General features: G+C 38.0%; 1 protein-coding gene across 1 annotated transcript in view; it reads right to left on the reverse strand.

Annotated features, from left to right (window-relative positions):
- birc6 (baculoviral IAP repeat containing 6) overlaps positions 1-20,778 on the reverse strand; it is a 149,592-nt gene that overhangs the window by 22,815 nt on the left and 105,999 nt on the right. Inside the window, exon 66 of the mRNA XM_042333493.1 lies at positions 2,102-2,312. Within this exon, the coding sequence (XP_042189427.1) occupies positions 2,102-2,312 (211 nt within the window). The remainder of the gene's footprint in view (positions 1-2,101; positions 2,313-20,778) is intronic.

A 20,778-nucleotide genomic window follows, 5' to 3' on the forward strand; every position in this document is an offset into this window, starting at 1 on the left:
GGATCAAATGCAATATTGACAGTGGTACAATTAGGCTTGAGAATGGGGAGGCAACAATATGAAGTAGTAGCCTGTGAAATAACTGCACAGAAAATTTGGAAGCCAGTAGCTAGGTAACAACAACAACATGGATTTATATAGCGCCCTCCACGCCGGACGGCGTCCAGGATAAACTCTTTGTGTAAGGCAAAAGTCACTACAGTAATATGGTTATATATATATATAAAAAGTTATGAAAACAAATTGAGCTCAGTACTAAAAAATAGTTATGCACTGTCAGATCAGCTCAAAAGTAGAATAGGTTTGTCATACTGTGTCAAGGATATGGATTTCATTGAAAGGTTTAAAATAGAAGCAGTTTTCATGGCAAAAATGTGTTTCGGAGATGCAACTGACATATCAATTATTGTATTAAATAGAATGACAGGAAAATAAAAGCTAAGAGCACGGGGACTTCTAATGTGTACAGCAATGAATCACTAACTAAAGTCTGTAGTATACAGGAAACAAAAAATCAATATCTTCACAGTGAAAAATCAATCTGGTAAATGCAGAATCCTGCAGGGTTGAAGTTTAACCTTTGACTGTTATTCAATTTCAACTACCCTGGGGACAGAACAAGACTTTTCTGTCCAGAAAATTGTGTTCCTTGTGTACAGGGCTCTGCAGTTGCTGCTTGTGCTTATGACAATCTCTAGATGAATCAAGACTGCCTTTATCCCTAGTAAAACAGTCCAATGTTAGACCTACAATGGCCAAAAGCTCCAATGACAGTACTTTGATTGCTCAAACACTTTTTCCACTTATGTACCAAACAGTTCTTGTTATATCAAGATATTTGGAACAGTTTGAGCTGCAATACTTGTGAGAATTCTGACAACTGCAGCCAAGCCTAACAAGGACGTGGATCCCTTGGGCAACCCCTGTGTCTAAGGCATTCAATGTAGCTATTGCAGTGCCTTAGTTAGAATCAATCTGTAACTCGGCAAGTTAGACAGAGATAGCAGTCCTTGGTACAAAGGTATGTTTTGAAATTGCACAAAGGTTAGCAAATTTCACAATTTCAGGTATACATGGCATACTGCAGTTATAATTAGTGTCTTACAGCTTGTGAATGCCTCAGTTTCTCTCTCGGAATTTTCTCTCACTTCACACTAAGAAAATGTCAGAAGGCTGATACAAAGGTCCAGAAAGTTTAAAAAAAAGATTTTTATGCTTCAGGTTCATTTCCTGTTCTGCAACAGAAGATATTTTGTGACACAGCACTATACAATGCAAATAAAATGCCTGTTTTATTGAAAACTTGCTTTGCATTAATTTTTTGGAGCAGCCAGGTGTCTGATGAATGCGGAAATCTGTCAACATGCTCAAGAGCATGCAAATCAGACAGAATTATGATGGCTTAGCTTCAGTGTCCTCATTAGCTATTGGACAGACATCTGCTTTCAGCATGTTGGGAGGACCCATGTAAGACCAAATCTGATTTGCCAGCCATCGTGACTTTCTAGTAGGTCCGTCCAATGCCACCCACCAAAATGACTGAACAGGACCTCATGACAGGGGCTTTGGCAAACAAACAGGTTTCCTATGAAGCCGACTACTCCTCCAAGATGCTTTGGAACAGGTCAAATTCATTAAAATAATTTTACATGAATGGAAGGAGGTGAGAAGGGGGTAAAATGAGATGGGTTTCCAATAAGGCTTAGAAGGCAGGGAGAGGGCCCAAGGATTTTGTGAGCATTGCAAAGATTGGGTTGTGTCTGTGTGTAGGCGGGAAGAGAGAGAAGATGGGACTGAGCAATATGATTGAAAGCTCAGCTGGTGATGGTGCGCTGCGGGCTCAAATTGCAATGGAGGACGCAGAGAGGCAATTGTTGAGATAAGCAATGGGAATCTATAAGATAGTTTCTCATACCTCAGGGGGATCACAATTGAAATGTCCAGAGAACTAAACCCACTCAGTCTGCTAGATACAGAGGCATTAATGCTTCAGTTTGAACTCCCTTAAAACTTAAAAATATTTGTTCATTTAAAAGAGGTATCAAGCAAATTTTGTGCAAGCAACACCAAAGTACTTAAGCCTCTTAACCATTTAACATACCTTAGTCTGTTGGTGTAAGTATCTACACAGGTTTTCATTTTTGCTAGTAATGTTCCAACAGAAGTCTGCATTTCGGTGCGTTCCTCGTCTTCCTCGCTGTTATCCCCAGACAAAGGCAATAGAAGAGGCACTAGGGAAGTGCATGATGCGATGGCACGCAGCAACTCCAGCAGGGCTCTGTACAGGGGAACATGCCTGGCCATGTCCAGCACTGCAGAGAAACAAAAAAAATTAAGATCAATCCACAATTAACCACACAAATAGAGGTGAACCTCAAAATCAATTCCTTAGCATTCAAACACAAAACTGAGGGAATCACTCTTATAACACTGGTTTGCCTGGAAGACATGTACCCCACAGACCAGCAGTTCTCTTAAGGCCAGATTCCCGCACACTTTAGAGGCCAATTTCCAAGGCATCCGGTCACTGTTTCTATGACTTCTTATAACCCAAAAGCACAAGCATTTCTCACACTACTGGTGAGCAGAAGCATCATATGCTGACCAGTGATCGCACCCAGTTAGAAATAATCAAATTTAATCACAACAAACATCTTATTGCAGCCTTTAGTACATAAAAACTATGTATTTTATACACATAGTGCTAGAGAGGAATTAAGAATATAAAGAAGACTAATAGTGTTCAAAAGTATTCTGAATGCAAAATGCCTGCATTTTCACACCGACAACGTGAGGGCAGCTTTTTGCCATCTTCAAATGATTGACGACTGTCATGGAAAAAAATCAGAATATGCAGTTCAAATAATATTTCTTCATTGAACATTTACCATTTCAGGAGAAAATAACAATTACAACAGACTACCAGCAAGTCCTCAATAGTTGGCATTTTGAACAAAGATATGATTTACACTAGATCTTTTTTGAGGAAAAATTGATTGGACACCTAACATTCCCCCAAATTAGAAATTCGTTTAAAATTAAAGGTTCACTAAAGTCCTGTAGCTCAGTGGTTAGAGCACTCGCTTTGCAAGTGAGAGACCTGAGTTCAATTCCAGGCAGAGGGCGAAACCTTGGGCAAGTTTCCTTACTCCACACAGAGCCTAATAATAATCCCTCCAAAACCAAAAACAATAATAAATTGGTCATTTTCAATCTACGACTGTTTGTGGGACATTGCTGTGCGCAATTGGCTGCCGCGTTCGCCCACAAATATACAGTCAATTCACTTTACAGTGTGTTCTGTGAAGCGCTTTGGGACATCCTCCCGACGTGAAAAGCGCTATATCAAATGCAAAGATTATTATTATTATAATACACTATCACATGCAAGGAATATGATTATTTAGTCAGTTCTCAACTAAAATATTCCTAAATTAATAATCCTCTGAATGATGCCTGGTTCAAATCTCACAAGAATGTTTGCCTATAAATACACTCCATTTCACAATAAATCCCATGAAGCGCTTTGAGGCATCCTAACGTGATAAGGTGCAATACCAAATGCAAGGATTATTATTATTATTAAATACCAGAACTTCCTACAAGATACTGAACAAGGAATGAGAAATACTTCAGTGCAAAGACCACTTGGGCTGGAGTGTAGAGTTTGGTAATATTCTCCCTGAAATAATGCACAATGCCTCCCTCTTCCATAATAACCAGGGAATTACCACAAATAGTAAAAAAAAATGAGTGAGGTGCAGTAGAGCACCATTATAACACACTGGGTTTAGTCTAGTCTTATTAACAGATCATGTCTAGCTGTAGGTCCACAAAGCACCCAGGTTACAATAAAACTCTACTGTGATTCGAACTAAAGTAAAACAGCATTTTCACCTATTATTTTTGGAGATTAGGTTTAATATTTACAGTTATAAAGTCAGCCCAGACACTTGAGGAGATTTGTTACTGCAACATTCTTATTAATTTCAGCTTTTCCATTGGATGAGCTGAACCCAGGGAGGCCAGTAGTTTGCTACACCTGCTGAAAGACTAAATTCATGGAGCAAAGTTATTATACTTCTACCATGGAACTTTACACACAGAGAAGCCATTTGGCCAATGCGGCTCTTTGAAAAGAACTGTTCATTTAGTCCCCTTCCCCCTCCCTCCATCTGCATTCATATTGCAGCTCTTCAAATATTGCAACAGTCCATTCCCTCCAAACACAGCAGATAGATTTCACCAATTACTTTTAAATGACAGCACTTTTCGTGATTAATGCTGCAGTATTTTGTCTACATCTGCTTCGAAAAGGTTTACTGCCAGATTGGCCTTACCTACTGGATTCACACATTATAAAAAAGGTTCATAATGTAAAGACTTCAGAAGGTAATTGGAGTCATGGACAGCTCTGCTGGACACTCAAACTATGCCTCACCACATTTACGATTTAAGGCAATCTTTTGCTACTTAACATTTAATGCATTATAAAATCTTGATTATGTAATGGACTTTTTTTATTCACAAAATGATTTTATATTCAGACCTTGAACATGCAAGAAAACCTCCTGAATATGTGACTAAAAATGCTATGTTTGAGCAAGATGGATCCAGAATAGAAAACGTATCTAAACCTGCACAAAAGCAGCATCTTCCACATGTTTTTTTGGAACAAGGGCTTAGATGAAGAGGCACGAAATTTGCAGAATTCTAAGCATTCATGTAGCCTACCCTTCAGTGGAAGTACTTAAGTTAAGCTCATGTATATAGGATGTCCACCTGCAAAAACAAATAATGGCTAATGATGCTTTTTCGATGTACCAAATCGTAACTTGGAGAAATATGAAGTACAGAGCAGCCAAGTAATCCTAAACAATGTAAAAAAAAGGACAATTTCCACTTAATATGATTAGTTGCCATAAGGCAGTCGCTGCTTTGGACAGAGAAGGCGATATGAAGTTTCAGGAACCATCACATGCTTCAGTATAATGGCCTGTTTGTCTATCTGTACAAAGGGTACGTTCTAGATCTGGTTAATATTAATAGCTACCTGTGTAGAACTTTTCTAATAACATCCACCACTTAACACATCTTTCAACTGTCCCCATGAATTAATGTTGTCTGTTAGAATGGAGCAAATAGGTTGTCACACAGTATCCAGGGTAAAACATGGACGTGAATTAGTGACTGGATAAAGGTGATGAAGCAAATGATAGCTATTTGGGAGAGTATTTGAGCACGGGGAGGGCAAAAGGCAGAGGTTAAAAGTTCCACAACATTTTTCAAAAAAGGAAAGGCAGCTTATTCCAGTTTCTTGGCCAAAAATCTTCCAGATAAAATGAGCGACTGGACGTTGCTGGGTGTAAACTGGCCATCACACTTGTCTGTAACAAACAGCCACTATATTTTATAGTAAATCCTGAAATGCTTCGAGACTTCCCCAATGTGAAAGGCTCTATTTCAAATGTAAGGATGACTAATTACATCACAGCTTGAGGCGGCAACAAGACAAAGGGGATGCTGGGCTTCGTATATCTTGAAATTTTTTGGGATGTCTTCATGACATGAAAGGCAACATAAAGGGGCCCAGGCCCGAGAGGCAACACAGAGGAGAACAACCAGGACAATCCATGTTAAGAGGGATGATATGAGTAACACCAGTAATTAAGGCCCTTTCAGCCTTGGAAAGATTTTTTAAGAGGGCTTCACCTCAGTAAAATGATAAAACCCAGAACAATACTTTCAAGTACACAGGCAGTAGAACAACAAAAACAACTTGGATTTATATAGCGCCCTCCACGCCGGACGGCGTCTCAGAGCGCTTGAGAATAAAGGGTACACGTTTGGAGTAGTGAAAGGACAGACAATTTCAGGATAGGTATGAGCAAGCAATTCTTTAAGGATAATTAAACACTAGAATTGGTGACCAGGAAGGTTGAAGCTGGATTCATTTGAAAAATAGCTTCATGCTGTAATGGGAAGAATGCAAAGCAAGTAAAGACATCAAATGGGCCAAACTGTCTTTTTCATCTAAATCTCGTGTTACCTGAGAATTAAGTCTCAATCAATGCTGATATTTTGTGCCTCACTTGTGCTCAAGCACTGTGTCTCAATGGTCACATTTATAGGAATCAATCATTTTTAAAGAATAGCTCTGGGATGCATCCAAGATGCAAGGATTTTTGTAATATATTACTTGACAGTTTAATACTTAGTTGGTTGGTTAACACTCTTTAAATCCATTTGAAGATTCTCACAACTCACACAATAAATGAATCATGATGGGCCACACTGACATTTTAGACGCAATTACACATTTAATCTCACACAAAGCATGAAAACACTTCATTGAATCATATGTAAATTCTTGCACAATATAAAACCCATTATGGAGGAATGTTCCAAAGTGTTGAATTGCTGTTGAAACAATTGCTGGGTTATTGGCATTAATTCAAGCACTGTTTATATGGTTTCTTCAAACTGAACAGCAGGCATACCTTCAATTTGGTTGATAATTTCATAAGCAGAAATGCTCAATCCAAGAATAGCCAAGCTAATGGCCCATTAAATAGGTAATATTGAGCAGTACTAAAATCTCTTTCCAAATCATTTAACATCTTCAATATATCTTAATTATATGAAAATGGCAATCCTAGCATCACTATGGTACGTTAATGAAAACGTAAAATGTTCCATCAATATCAGACAAGCTGAATATATGTAAACATAACAAGCATCCATTGCAAGCTATTCTGTCACCAGTTTGAGTGCCTGCATTAAAAATTGCTTCTTGCGTTTGCTTACAAAATAGTCACAATTTCCAGTAAAATCCTGTGAAGTGCTTTCAGACACCCTCCCTTTGTGATGATGCTTACAATTCATTTAAAATGTATTGTCCATGAATCTCAAAAGCATAAAAAAAACAATGAAGTAGGTAGGACAAATCTGTCAAGAGCTCCTGACCCTACCACTCCTGCTAAAGGCAAATGAATGGATGTTGGGTGAGACGAGGATCACAACACAAACATGCCCCATTTTCCTACCATCAAATAGCGTGACATAAAGAAACACTCGCTGTCCACGCACACACAGTGGAACATTTGAGCAAGGTACCAGAGCACGCTCAATTACCTTTGCCCAAGAGATTAAAAAAAGGAGCCAATCACCTTCAAGAGCAGAGTGAAGGAAAACTCCAGAGAGAGAAAACCCCTGACTTTGGAATTTTAACTGAATTTGAGCTTCAAAACATTACTGATTTATGCCAAGCTAACAATCAGCAGACACTGATAATAGCCTGCAACAAAAAGCTTCCCTGTGATTGATGTCCATTCTAAAATGCCAGCAACTTGCCATAAAAATAAGAAATTTATCCCATGGGTCCAATAATGATGTCATCATAGTCCACAGTTATCTGCACCTGACCGCGAGCCTAACCAACAGTAAACAAGCAAAATGTTTCAAATAAGAGGTTTGAATAATTTACCCCTAAAAGCAGTCAGTTAAACTTGCACGCTTAAAAAAATGCAAATTTAAATGCTCATCTAAATGCGTTAGTCTAACATCTTTTATTACTAGCAGTCTGATTTCATAAACGTCATTCAGTCTTGAGAGGAAGCAGTAGAAAGCGGTCTTACAATATCAAAATGGTTTTACTTAGAAGAAAATTATAGTAAACAATAAAAAAGCTTTTTAGTTCATCGTCAACTTTTGATTTCTGGATATTGGCATTTAAAGTGATAAGACAAAAGGCCAATGGGTTGGGATCTTCAGACTAACACACAAAGCAACTCAACATACATCAATATATGTTATCAACCCAGCATCAATTCTATATGTTAATTTTATTCCAACACACCTTTAGCCTTTGCAACCTTTGGATGCTATCCCAACAGTCAGACATCAAGTCCCAGATGAGAGCTAACTTTCTAGAGTTGAATGTCATCAAGATCGAGGCTCTCCTGACTGGTTCCCAACAGCGCCTTCTCACCTCAAGCGCTGACAGCATCACCATCCACGGACGCACACTCCACCTCACTAAGTCAGTCCAGAACCTTGGCGTCTTGTTTGACCCTCAACTATCCTTTCTAATCCACATCCTTGCCATGACCCGCTCTGCCTTCCCCCACCTCCACAACATCGCCCGGCTCCACCAGTGTCTTGCACCGCAGACTACCACGACCCTCATCCACGCATTCATAACATCCAGGTTTGACTATGCAAACTCCCTGCTTGTCGGCCTCCCCAACTCCTCCCTCCATAGGCTGCAGATCATCCAGAATTTGGCAGCCTGTGTCCTCTCCCACACCAGGTTCCATGATCCTATTACCCCCATCCTTACTCAATTCCACTGGCTTCCCACCACAGAGGATACAGTTCAAGATCCTGGTCCTCACCTTCAAAGCCCTCCACGGTCTTGCTCCCCTCTACAAATTCCTAACCCCCTACCAACCCACCCGCTCCCTCGGCCCAGCGGGCTCCAGCCTGCTTCATGTCCCCTGCCTCACCTGCCCCAACCATCTGGAACTCCATCCTGCAGTGCCTCTGCCTTGACCCCTCCCTTGCCTCCTTCAAGACCAGTCTCAAGGCTCTCCTCTTCAACCGTGCCTTCGACCACACTCCTCCCCCCCACACCCCGCCGTCCACGCTCCTCGATCCCGACACCCAGCTCGGGTCCAAAACACTGATTGTCCAGTGCCTTGGGACATACTCCCAACATGAAAGGTGTTATACAAATGTAATTTTGTTGTTGTTGCTGTTAGCAAACACAAAAAAATAAAATAAATGAACAATTTTTTGGATTCTCAGAATTTACTTGAACTGTATAAAATGTAGCTTTTCTCAAAAACATCCTAACTGAAATTCTCCATGATATTCTCCAGAGTTTTGTGCCAAGACTTTAACTGAAATGCATTTTAAAATGTGAAACTGGAATGTCATTTTATTGCGAACATCAATCACACTTCTATATTAACAGTAACTAATGCTTTTTATAATTACACCCAATAGATTGAACCATTGCAATAATGCATCACTTTGTGTCCAAGTGAATTATCACATTAATTGTAACATCACCCAATTCACATTTAATAGGGTAAATCCTTAGAGTATAGATCAAATAATGCTGCAATAATTCAAAATTTAGAACCAATGCATTAAAATTACTGCTGTGCATTATATGATTAACTTGAGACACTAAAATACAACTAGAACCCCTGATCTACTAAGGCATATTTTGCCTTTGTACATTAGGGTACGCTGGTAAAACACTAAACCTGAAGAACAATATGGACAGGTGAACTGATGGCTTCCATTACTACTGCGCTGTATCCAATTCAAGAGTACTTAAAGTTCCTATCTTAATAGGATTAGCTGTCTTGGAGAATGCTCTGCTCTCTGTCAAGCATGCACATCTTATTGTTGGGAAGTATATGTGATGAAGCCTGTCTGCGTGTATATATGTGTCACACCAGCATAGCATTATGCTACTGAGTTCTGAGTATGTGGCACACAAATATGTTTTGGGGAGGGGTTGGGTGATGAAGGAAGGCACTCATTTTAAAGCAAGTAAGATGCAATAGACTTACAAATGATACTTGGATTTGATCAAGATGCAAAACCTGCTGAGGTGGAGAGGGGCAAGGAAAGCAACTCAGAGACTGCCATGCAAACACCCACTTGCCACCCTCGCCAGTATCTCACTCCCATTATAGAAAATCCCTCACCTAAACCTTTGCCACCTGGCAATGACTGAAAAGTTCTCAGACATTCCTAAATGAAAGGCATTATGTAGTGTAAATTCCTGTGCACTGGATACAGCATTGACAGAAGCAGCTCCAGTCTTTTCTGAAAAAGGCACTTGACAAAGGGGTAAAATGCCCCAACACACATTTTGGAAAATTAGTATTTACATACCCAATTCCAATGGTTCATTACTAACATGAACCAAAACTATTGAAATGGGAGAAAAGGAACTAAAGGACCAGCTCACAGTTTGGAGTATAAGTATGAGAAAGACAGAAAATGGGTGTCAGAAAATTTTAAGAGTTGATATTCAGGATTATATTCTCCATTTTAGTTAGCTATTGATCCCATCGCTAGCGCAGATGGTGCAACAAATGAAGCAGGTGCATATTGACAATGTTTTTAGGTGACAGAATATGTGCACAGCATCACATAGTTGCTAGATCCACAACAGAAAATACACCCCAGCAGAAGTTACTTCAGAAATTCAGGACACTATGTTGCACTTTGTGATTGAAAGATTGCTACATTACAAAAACATTTTACTTCCAAGGACATAGGAAGTAGATACCCCATAGAAACAAAGTAAAACCTTGATGAGTAACCACCAAACCTTGGGAAAGAACATCTCAAAGGTACAAAGCTGCTTGTGATGCATAAGCGAATGATGCTTCATCACGACTTCTACATTGTTAAAGATTGTGATAAACCCAAAGGACATGCAGGATACAAAGTACCGAACTCTCAAAGCAACACCTCGAATACTGACTGCCTTTGGTGCCTGTAGAATGCAAATGGGAGTCGCATACTAAGATTATTAAATCTGTTCGGGTAGTGAAAATGCTAAATTTGACTTTCGTCACAATTATTCATTCAGAATCAAAATATTCATATGGAAGGCAACTACTGTAGTTCCTGCATTAGCAATGAGTTTTTGTCTTGCCTTTACCCGTATTTATTAAAGATGTATCACAACTATCAATGAATTAGAAGTGTTAGTGCTTTTAAAAACCTGGTAACTCTAGGTTTTTCATTTCAGCTGAACATTTGTGATCATCCCATTATTCCGCACACTTAACTGGATCCTTTGGTGCATCTTGAAATTGCTAGTTTCTAAAATCATAAAATGAAACTCAAATCTAAAAAAGGGTGGAGTCAATTCAAGTTAGGTTCAATTTTCTTAGATTAGACTACTTTTAAATTGAATGTTAGCAGCAAAAAAAATTGAAACAGCAATGGCTAGTAATAGAACATATTAATAGAAACTATCCGGTTTAAGAACATCCAGTGAAAATGCAGAACACTTCTGTATTAATATGCATTTCTTGAAGCCTTTTTTAAAAAATTGCAATGACAAATTGCAGTTCTTTCAGTATGAAGTTGATATTTTAATACCCAGACTCTTGTATACTAAAGTGTCAACAGTAATGAAGAAATCCACCTCGAATCAGTAGGATCCATAGAACTCTGCAGCCTTTGTATAAGCAATTCTTATGGAGCTGTTAGAATACTCCCAGAGGCTTAGATTTAGATTCATGAAGGCAGTAGCGTAAAAATTATTTTGCCCTCATTCATTCAATCAATCTTCATACAAGGAAATATCGTAGTGATCCAAACGGAAGGACAAGGAAACTGTCACCTTAAAAGACTAGCATCACCCAGAAGCCAGGAATAAACAGTGTTCCCCCAATCATTAGCGCCAGTGAAGCTTGATGATAATGAACAATCAGGAGAGCAGATTAGACAGTATCCAAATGGACCAAATCAACAACATTAACATCATTTAAGTGACTCAAAAAAGCAAAAGAAAAACTCACCAGGCACTCCAGCTCTTGTCCAATTTGAAAGCTGCCCACTGCAGAATTACACTGATGTCAAGTAGCAACAAAACAAGTCATTACAGTGAAAATGATCACTTAGCACCTGACAACATGGTCGTTCTCCAGGGAAGCAAAGATCAATGCCTGGTGGACTTCAACGATTGCTGCTAAAGTCACCTGAAGTTTGAAATGCATTTCCAAATATTTTGAGTAATATGTTATTTCCAGTCAAGATTATTCCCTCCCTCACCACCAAAATAAATAATCAGCCTTGAAAACAAAACGAAGATCCTTATCCAAATAGCTGCAATGTAGCTTCAGTTACTCTCACAACCACTATTACTGGCCGAGTGCACCAGTACAAGTCCACTATGGAATGAAGTGGACAGCCCTATCGTAATACTGTTCAGTCAGAACATTGTACATTTCGAAGCACCAGAACCGACACCACAGACCCAATTCTCATAATGAGTTGGTGAAACTTGTGGCTATGACTTGAATATTGTAAGTATCTGCTTCCTTTGGGCTGACATTGTGACAGTTTGGGAAGATAGAGGCAAGGTTTCCTTCGATCTGGTTCGATTGCGAGTTACATATTGTTCTTGATCCGAGCAACATTTCAGGATCAGATTAACCATAGCACATCACTCATCCAGAACAGGTGTCTTACATTCCTAGAAAACTCCAGCTGCTGAATATTTGAGAAAAGAAGCAACATGATCAGGTCCTCCTGCTAACCATAGCAAACAATAGTGGTGGATTGGATCAGGGAGGATAATTCCATGTAAAAACATCTTAATACCCAAAGAGGTAGTCCACTTTGAAGTGCAGGGAATTTTGGTCTACCTGCGATTCCGAATTTCTCTAAAAGGTGAAAAGTATTAAGTCAACACATTTTCGTACTTAACGACTTCTCTCCCTGCTCCAGAGGGACATGTACAGATTTCTCGGGGCTCTATCTTTTCATTTTTCTCATCTACACATTTTTCCTTGGTGACACTATCCAGAGACATGCAATCCAATGCTTGATTCCTGGCCCTGGTGGACATGATTCTTGGATGAGCCTCAACTTTAGTCCTCTTCCGAAAAATTGCCTCAACTATCTCCCTCGGAATCAACAGGACAGTGGGAACTACATTTCATTTTCTTGTTTATATTTCCTAACTGCTGGTAATAGCAAAATTCTCCAAATTAATTAATTAATATCAATATAATTTGCTAACCTCAGATTGTTTTAGAGATTATTAATGATCTTGGGAGTTAATGATATGCATCACTGCTGGACTCGTTATCAATTTTGCTGCTTGTTTTTAAAACAGTGTATGAATTCTAGCAACTTTAAAACTAGCTTACAATTTAACAAAAGCAACGAATATCACAATGTTATTTACTGTTTTGTTACTTTAGAAATTCCCACTCCTATTGGAACTGCAATACCTATAGGAAATTAATAGGGTAAAGGATATCTACTGGCTTATTGATAGCACTGTTGCCTCAAATAGTCAGAAAGTTGTGGGTTGAAGCCCTATGTTGGGACTGAGCTCAGTCCGGGCTGGCACATCAATGTAGCACTGGATGAAGTACGTCCTGGCATGAGACAAACCCAAGTCGTTGGCTGACTGTTCAGGTGGACTTTGAAAATGCCACGGCATTATTCAAAGAGAGACGGAAGTTTCTCCCAGTACCCTGGCTAGCAATGATAAAAAACGGTTCATTCAAAGGTCTGATTGTAAGATATTGATGTAAATGCATAAATAAATGCATAGTCACTACAGTATCGAAAAAATAAGGTGCTATATCAAAAGCAAGGATTATGTAATTAATGAGAGGCTTTATCATTACAAAGTAACATGATGCATTTGGTTCTTTACCATCTACAAAAGAATCATCTAATTGTTTGAATTGCTCAGTAAATACTTTCATAAAATATGCAATCTTAGTTATGCCTTATGGAGATCAAAAGGAGGACAATTTTGCTACCCATATTATTTCTCCATTTCTTTAATAAAATGTCAGCATTACTACATCAATAAACACTCGACTGTACACTATATCCTTAAAATGCTTTTTCGAGATCATCAAACCCTTTATTCTTCATCAGCAATAAAGCCCTAACCATCTGTCTCGATGGTCACAACCACTAAAAGTTTAGTCCCTAAAGCTATATCCTGCTCTAAATTTCATTAAGAACACTGAGGAAACTAACAAAAAATTATTAGGTAATTTGGTGTTTACCCCCAAGGGCTTCCTTATTCCTAAATAATTTGAACTCACCCTTAACACAAGAAACAAATTACTCATAATTCTGAAATTATGTTCAAGCAAATTAGAAAATGGTTACATTAAAACGCTCATCAGGATCGTCAGTATTATTTCATCATTATTTCTATTAATTACAAAACAATGGACAAACAAGTTGATTAACTTGAATCCCTTCATAAGAGAACCTCAGATAAACCATGAAAGGAAAATCCAGCAACAACAATTGCCTTGTATCCTACAGAGAGCAGTTCATTAGACAAAACAAAATGTTGATTAGGAGGAAAACTGAAAACTATTATCTAAGAAACAATGTTGCTCCTTCTCTAAGAATGTGCTTCACTTGACAATGAGTTCAGCCGCAGCAGTCAACATTGCAATGCTATGCACAGTGTTTGCATGGCTGGTTTGTAGTTCTTGCCTTATGCATTCAGTGCCAAGTGTATATTCCATCAATGTCAAACCTCACCACTGGATGGAACTAAGCCACTCTCATTATAATCTTCATACGTGACTGGCAGTTGTGCAATACTTAAAACAGTTTGGGGCAATACTGTTCAAGTGCACTTCTCGTGAATGCTGTAAAGAGCAAACTGCTATTTTTCCCCAAATACTGGCTCTGCTTTACAGCTTTAATTAAATCTATGGTTTACTGCATTTCGAGTCACACGATGTAATCTGGACCCATCTTCAGAAGGATGGCAAAAGACATTTTTAAAATGCTCATTTCGAAGAAAGTCTTCAGTACATTAATGGAAAAATAAGCCTTTAAGGAGTGGATGAAGCTTTCCTCTCTACTCGTTGCCTGCTGCTCTGTGTTGCCACTCCAGTTTCCTGGCAATGAACAGTTACCATTACCTTTAGGAAGTGAAAAAAGCCTGCATTCTTTAAAAGGGAAGAATTGCACTTGGATTCAATACAGCAAGAGGTCATCTTTTCCACATCATTTAGCCTCAAACAGGATTATTGATGTCTGAAACCTCATAAACCATTTGTACAACTAGCAAATCGTTTTTGTTTTCCAATACAGAACAGTGCTCCGTGCAAATACAAAGCTGCAACAGATCCAGTGGGGATTCAGAAGCATGCCTGATGCATTTTTATTCCTGAGGTTTCGGGTAAGATTTTCTTTTTCTTTTGAAGAATTGAAGCGACATTAAAAATAATGTACGGATATTTTTAACAAGAAATAAAAGGCAGTGGCAGTGACCACTTTAGAAAAATAGAACTACTGAAACTGCTGTATGTCATAGTCCTCAAGGGCAATATTATCTTTAATAACAGATATTGTAAAAGCAATACTGCAAGATACAAGATATACTGCCTCAATAACAAAGCGAATGCAACGAGAAGACAACAGACGAGGCAATAACAAACAAGGAAGAAATTGAGTGATCGGTACTAACTTTTGAGATCTCCTTCTGCAAGACAACAAAAGGGGTTTAAAAATCTGAGCCTACCTAAAATGCAAATGACATGTCTGCTACCCTAGATTCAATCATAAAAACTGACGGTAAAAAAATGTGTACAAAATGCAAGAAGCTTATCTTATCTGCCTTGATTACATCCTTAATGTTTTCAAACCTGGTGTGAAATTTACTTTAAAACTAATACTGAGCCGACGTGAAAGGTGCAGAACCTTGCAGTTATTCCTATGCTTGGAAAAGGCAATACAAACGACTGAAAAAAATGGAAAAGAAAAAGCATCTCCCAAAACTATAACACCACCTTAAAACATTATTATATTTGTATATTTGCTGCTGTAAATCACAACACTTTTTAACCTTTTTTCGGCAAATAGTTGCTGAACTGCTGCTGAAAAAACATTTTAAAAGATGGGCACCTCTGGCGTCAGTGAATTGCAGATCTACGAAGAGAAAGAGGAAAGAGAGGAATCTATTCTTGCTTTGCTGGGAATAATAGGAACAATTCTAAATCTCTTTGTGATCATCTTTGTTTACATATATACCACATTCTGAAAGAAACCATCATCGCTATAAATAAGTTTGAAAACTCAAAGTGGTGAAAAAGAAATAAACCTCCTGGAGTTCAGGACTGGAGACTAAATCTACTCAACACAAGATGTGACCAGATACACATCATTCAACCTCAATCAATATTTCAACATGGGGCTGAACAGTTTATCCTGACAATGTGGAATGCTGATGCTTGGTCACATCAACTAGAATCTCGTAATATGAAAATATATAAAAGGCTAATTAACCATTACCGGGCGCATGCAAAAATATAACAAAAGCAAATGCCAAATAAGATGATTACACCAAAGTGTTACTGAACTATAAATGATTTCATTATCTTTTAAAAAAAAATGTATGGAGCATGAACTTTGTTAACTGAACCAGTAATTCAGCCTACTTAAAATGCGCCGAACGTTTTATCTGTGCATTAAAAAAATCTTATTCACAATGCTTTTTGAAAAATCATTTGCATTCATAGCTGGTGACAATTCAAGAGGTGGAAAACTCTAAATGGCAAATCAAAAAATACTGAAAAGTTCCATTTGTTTTCACTGTGTGCTATTATAATTATGGGTACTGGATATAAGATTCATTAATTTGGCAAAGCTTGCTATGGGGGTTGAATATCCCATGCTCATTAAAACACATCCCATATGGCAACTGGATTTTAAAATTTACTAAATTAGTCAATATCTTAATTTAGCTATAAAAATATTCCAATTGAGCTTTGAAATGTTAGCTACACACTGTTGTAGGCAATTTAATTAAAAGTAGCCAGTCAAATGGCACACATTTATAGAGGCGTATCTCAATAAAAAGTTAATACAAATGTTACATCTGCAATCATAGTTTTACATTATAAATGTAACTGCTTTTCTTGATCGAGCTGCATTTGGTCTCATGTTCCGAGTACATTTCGAATGCATTCAGATATTTACCAATAACAATTTCTGTATTTGTCTGTATAAGTAATGATTATGTGCACTTTTTGGCAACAAGAATTTCACTTAAATACTAACTGGTAGCGAATCAGAAGACATCTTAAAATGATTCTGATCTACATGGCAAGTGGAAAAGAATTTTATGCAGAATAATTCAAATAGTTAATTTGGTGCAATCCCATTATAGTACAGTGGTCTGAATCCATAAGCGTAGACTGGAGAGTTAAAACCAAACACAGAAAAGGACAACAAAATGCAAAATACTGCAGATGCTGGAAATCTGAAAACAAAAACAAAAGTCGCTGGGAACACTCAGCAGGTCAGACTCACTTTCCGTTCTCCATAGATGCTGCCTGACCTGCTGAGTGTTCCCACAGAAAAGGACAACTCCCTGGTCTTTGGGTCAGAACGTAACATCACATCCTGCGCTATGTGCAAGAAGTACTGCTGATGTCACTTCCTTTGCAAAATGATTTTAGCAGCACTTTCTGCTCAAAGAAAACATGAAAGCGTAAATATGAGGTGACCTCAGCAGCAACCCAATAAACAGGAAAACGAAAACCTGTCAATCTACATAGGAATCATACTTCACTGGTGGGTCTGCAGCAGACCTATGTTAAACGCAAAGGGTGCGCTCTCGTGAGGTATCGGAGTCACTCTACAGCTACTACCATATTATACGATAATCAGCAATGAAGAGATTCAACCACAATCATATTTGTTTCTTAAAGGTAGAGGCCATTGGAAGCAACCTAGAAAATCACTCATTAATAGTGAAATCCCTTTCCACAGCTCCCACTTTGTTTTGTTCAATATATTTGACTGCAGCTTTCCACCAGTGCTTTCTTGTGCAAACAACTTCAATCTGAGCTATTAACAATATACAGCTTAGTTACCAAATACTATCACTTAGAAACAGATCAACATAGATGCGCACACAGCTACTCATTATTTGCTGCTGCAGTGACATTGCAAGGAATGTGACTTTCATATTGAATCCACTCGTATATTTGAAGCAATTTAATAATATACAAGTAATTTTGCATTTATGATAAGATTGTTACAAATACAGTTTGCTTGATAATATTTTTTTTTGGGGCCTTTTTATATTTCATAAAAGTTGAGCCCTTAACAATCTACTGTTGGCTGCTCTCGCAATCTAGTGTAAGTGCAAAGAGCTGAGTTCAAATGTGCTTGAAACAAAACATTGGTATAGTGCAGTCTGAATAAAAACAATTCCCCAAAGGACCCTATTCATACATTTTTTAGGTGTTTATGTACATATTTTTTAAATTATTTACAGGCATCAGCTTGGCTCAGTTAGCACTATCGCCAATGGCCTGGCTCATAGGCAGATCATGAAGGGTCAGTCATGGGGTCGGGTGAAAAGATTTTTCCCACTGTTAACCCTGCAAACCAAAGTCCTAATGGTAGGGAGGTCCTAGCTGGACAAGCAGCAGGAAGCTTACCAGACAGTGCTCATAATGGCAAGCTCTGCAATTTTAGCTGGTTAAACTTCAGCATTACCTGAACGCTCTTGCCAACCAGTGCCGCAATCAAATAAGCAGGGCGAGTGTGCATTCCACTGAAAACAAATGGCATGCATACGCATACATATGTGGAACTCTCAGTCTTGAATGCTGAAAAGGATGGTGACAGGTTTTGACACTTGTCAGACAGACACCCAGCTGACCAAACAACTGGTAGCACTCTTGGGTTAGAAGATTGTAGGCTGGGATCACTTTGTTAAAAACCTACATAGCCAGTCTGGTTGCTCTTTTCCTTACTTCTAAGACACCAACAGCTTTTTTTGTATGTGTCCAAAATCAGCACTCTTCTAAATGTGATCGAAGGAGTACATTGCAAAGCTTTAACACGACTTCTGCAGAGCTTTAATTTGCTGTACTGGCAGTATCCGAGCATTCCATTAGCTTTCTAAATTGCTTCACCACATTGTCTGGATATTAAAAGCGACTTGTCTATTACTCCCAGGTTGCTTCTAATGCCCCAGTTATACTATATGTTCGGAATAATTTGCTGTGGTTATCACGTTGAAATGGTACTAGACAAGTAGTCATCCAACTCTAGTTTAATTGGAATCTATTTGATTTGGAATCCTTTGTTGAAAACCACCTTCACGAAATGGTTTTGGCATTGAACCCCATGTGCAGTTCAATGTCCAACCAACTCTAAATGCAACAAATAAAAACGTTTTGGGCTGGCCTATTGGGTCTTTAATGTTAGAGAATCAGCTGTCTTGAATAACATTAAAAATGAGTGCATTCAGTGTCAGACAGTAGAACCTTGCACATACTATTTTTTCCACATATATGGAGCACAACCACCTCACTTCAGAAGTACACATAGGATATATGTGTCTATAATCTAACTCAGTTCTGTTCACTGTATATTTATGGACAGGTTCAATCTACATAATTGCAAGAACTATACATTTGCGCTATCCCTTCTTCAAAGAAAGTGCTATCAGCAGCACTTCTTGATATAGTGTGCAGAAAGCAACAACAGTTGCACTTCCTGTAGAAAGCAAGCAGGAAGTGAAGTAAGAAGCGACACAACTCAGACGATAATCATTTATTCACTCTTCCTTTAACTCAGCATCAGATGTTAGAGCCAGGCAACCACGTTACAGCAGTGTTGCCCTGTATGCATCTGAATGAAGCAAATTTGACATTGTGCATGCAAAAGCAGAAATATTTTCTCTGCAGGACAGAACTGCTGCAAAATATGCTTAATAAACAACATTCTGCATTCCTATTCTAGTGTGGAAAACCTGATGTCTCTTCAAAAATCACCTCAGAGCAATCAGAAGTTCCATGGGAAACTGATTTTCAGCAACCACCAAAATACAGTTCTTGCAATTATGCAGTATTTTGGCATTTGCAGATGGTAAAAATAACCCCATTATCCTCTGGTTCCCAACTTGTCTTTTCAAAATTACATATCAAAATATCTGAAACCCCTGTTTTTGACTAGGCATTGTAGATATGATCGCAAATTGCGATGTCCACAGCATCTTATTTCTTACAACATTGGCTCTAATTTTAACATTAAATGGTTCATCATCTAATCGTTTTGGATACAGAAATTTAAAACTAAGTGCTTGTTGAAAAACCTGAATGCATGCTGAACAACTGAATAAATATTACTGGGCAGTTATTGCCCATTAAACGGCACATTCTGTATGCTTTTTAAAAAAATACAAAAATTAAAAACACGTTTAAATTAAACAAAATCTTTAGACCGTTGTTTGCAAATGGCAATGTTAAATGAATAAAATAGATTAAAGTCTCAGAGTAAAACAGAAGAATTATATATAACCACTGTTGACTTATCTTTTTTTCTTCGCAAGCACCACTTGAAAATGTATCCCAAAGTCCAAGACAGGTGACTGATCAATAGCATTCAATATATTTCCTTTCACTTTATCCACACAAAATGTATCAGAATGTTGTGGCCACACACAATTGGATAAAATATTAACTAATGCCAGTTTTAGTCAATACATGTGTATTTATTTATATTAAAAAATACACAATTTAAAAATGTATTGATGCTTTTTTAAAAAATGCAGGAAGATGAGTCTAATATATTGGACCTGTTAGAAAACAGTAAACTGCAAAAAATGCCCAGCATCTGCACTGTAAAACAATGTAAAACTAACTGCTCTTTTCAAATGAGTCAAACAAGATTTTCATATCACTCAATTACTTTCATGACAAAGATCTCCCTAAGGCAAGCATCATTAAAATACCAATTTCATTAAAATAGAGTTTGTTAGTATGCTGCGCGACAGAGCTATTTACAGCCATCAATAGGTCGTCTCTGTTGATGTGTTTCAAGACTTGGGCATTATATCACAACAAATTACTTGATTAGACCTGTAATTGTCTAAAATTGGGTTTTGTACGATAAGGAATAGGCATTACTAAGAAGTAAAATAAAACCTGAATGAGTGGAAGCATTTGAAAACAAGAACTGGTTGAGGTGGGAGCAGCATATAAATAGAACCCCAAA

This window comes from Callorhinchus milii, unplaced genomic scaffold (assembly GCF_018977255.1).
Source record: "Callorhinchus milii isolate IMCB2004 unplaced genomic scaffold, IMCB_Cmil_1.0 Scaffold3, whole genome shotgun sequence".
In the NCBI taxonomy this organism is placed as follows: Eukaryota; Metazoa; Chordata; class Chondrichthyes; order Chimaeriformes; family Callorhinchidae; genus Callorhinchus; species Callorhinchus milii.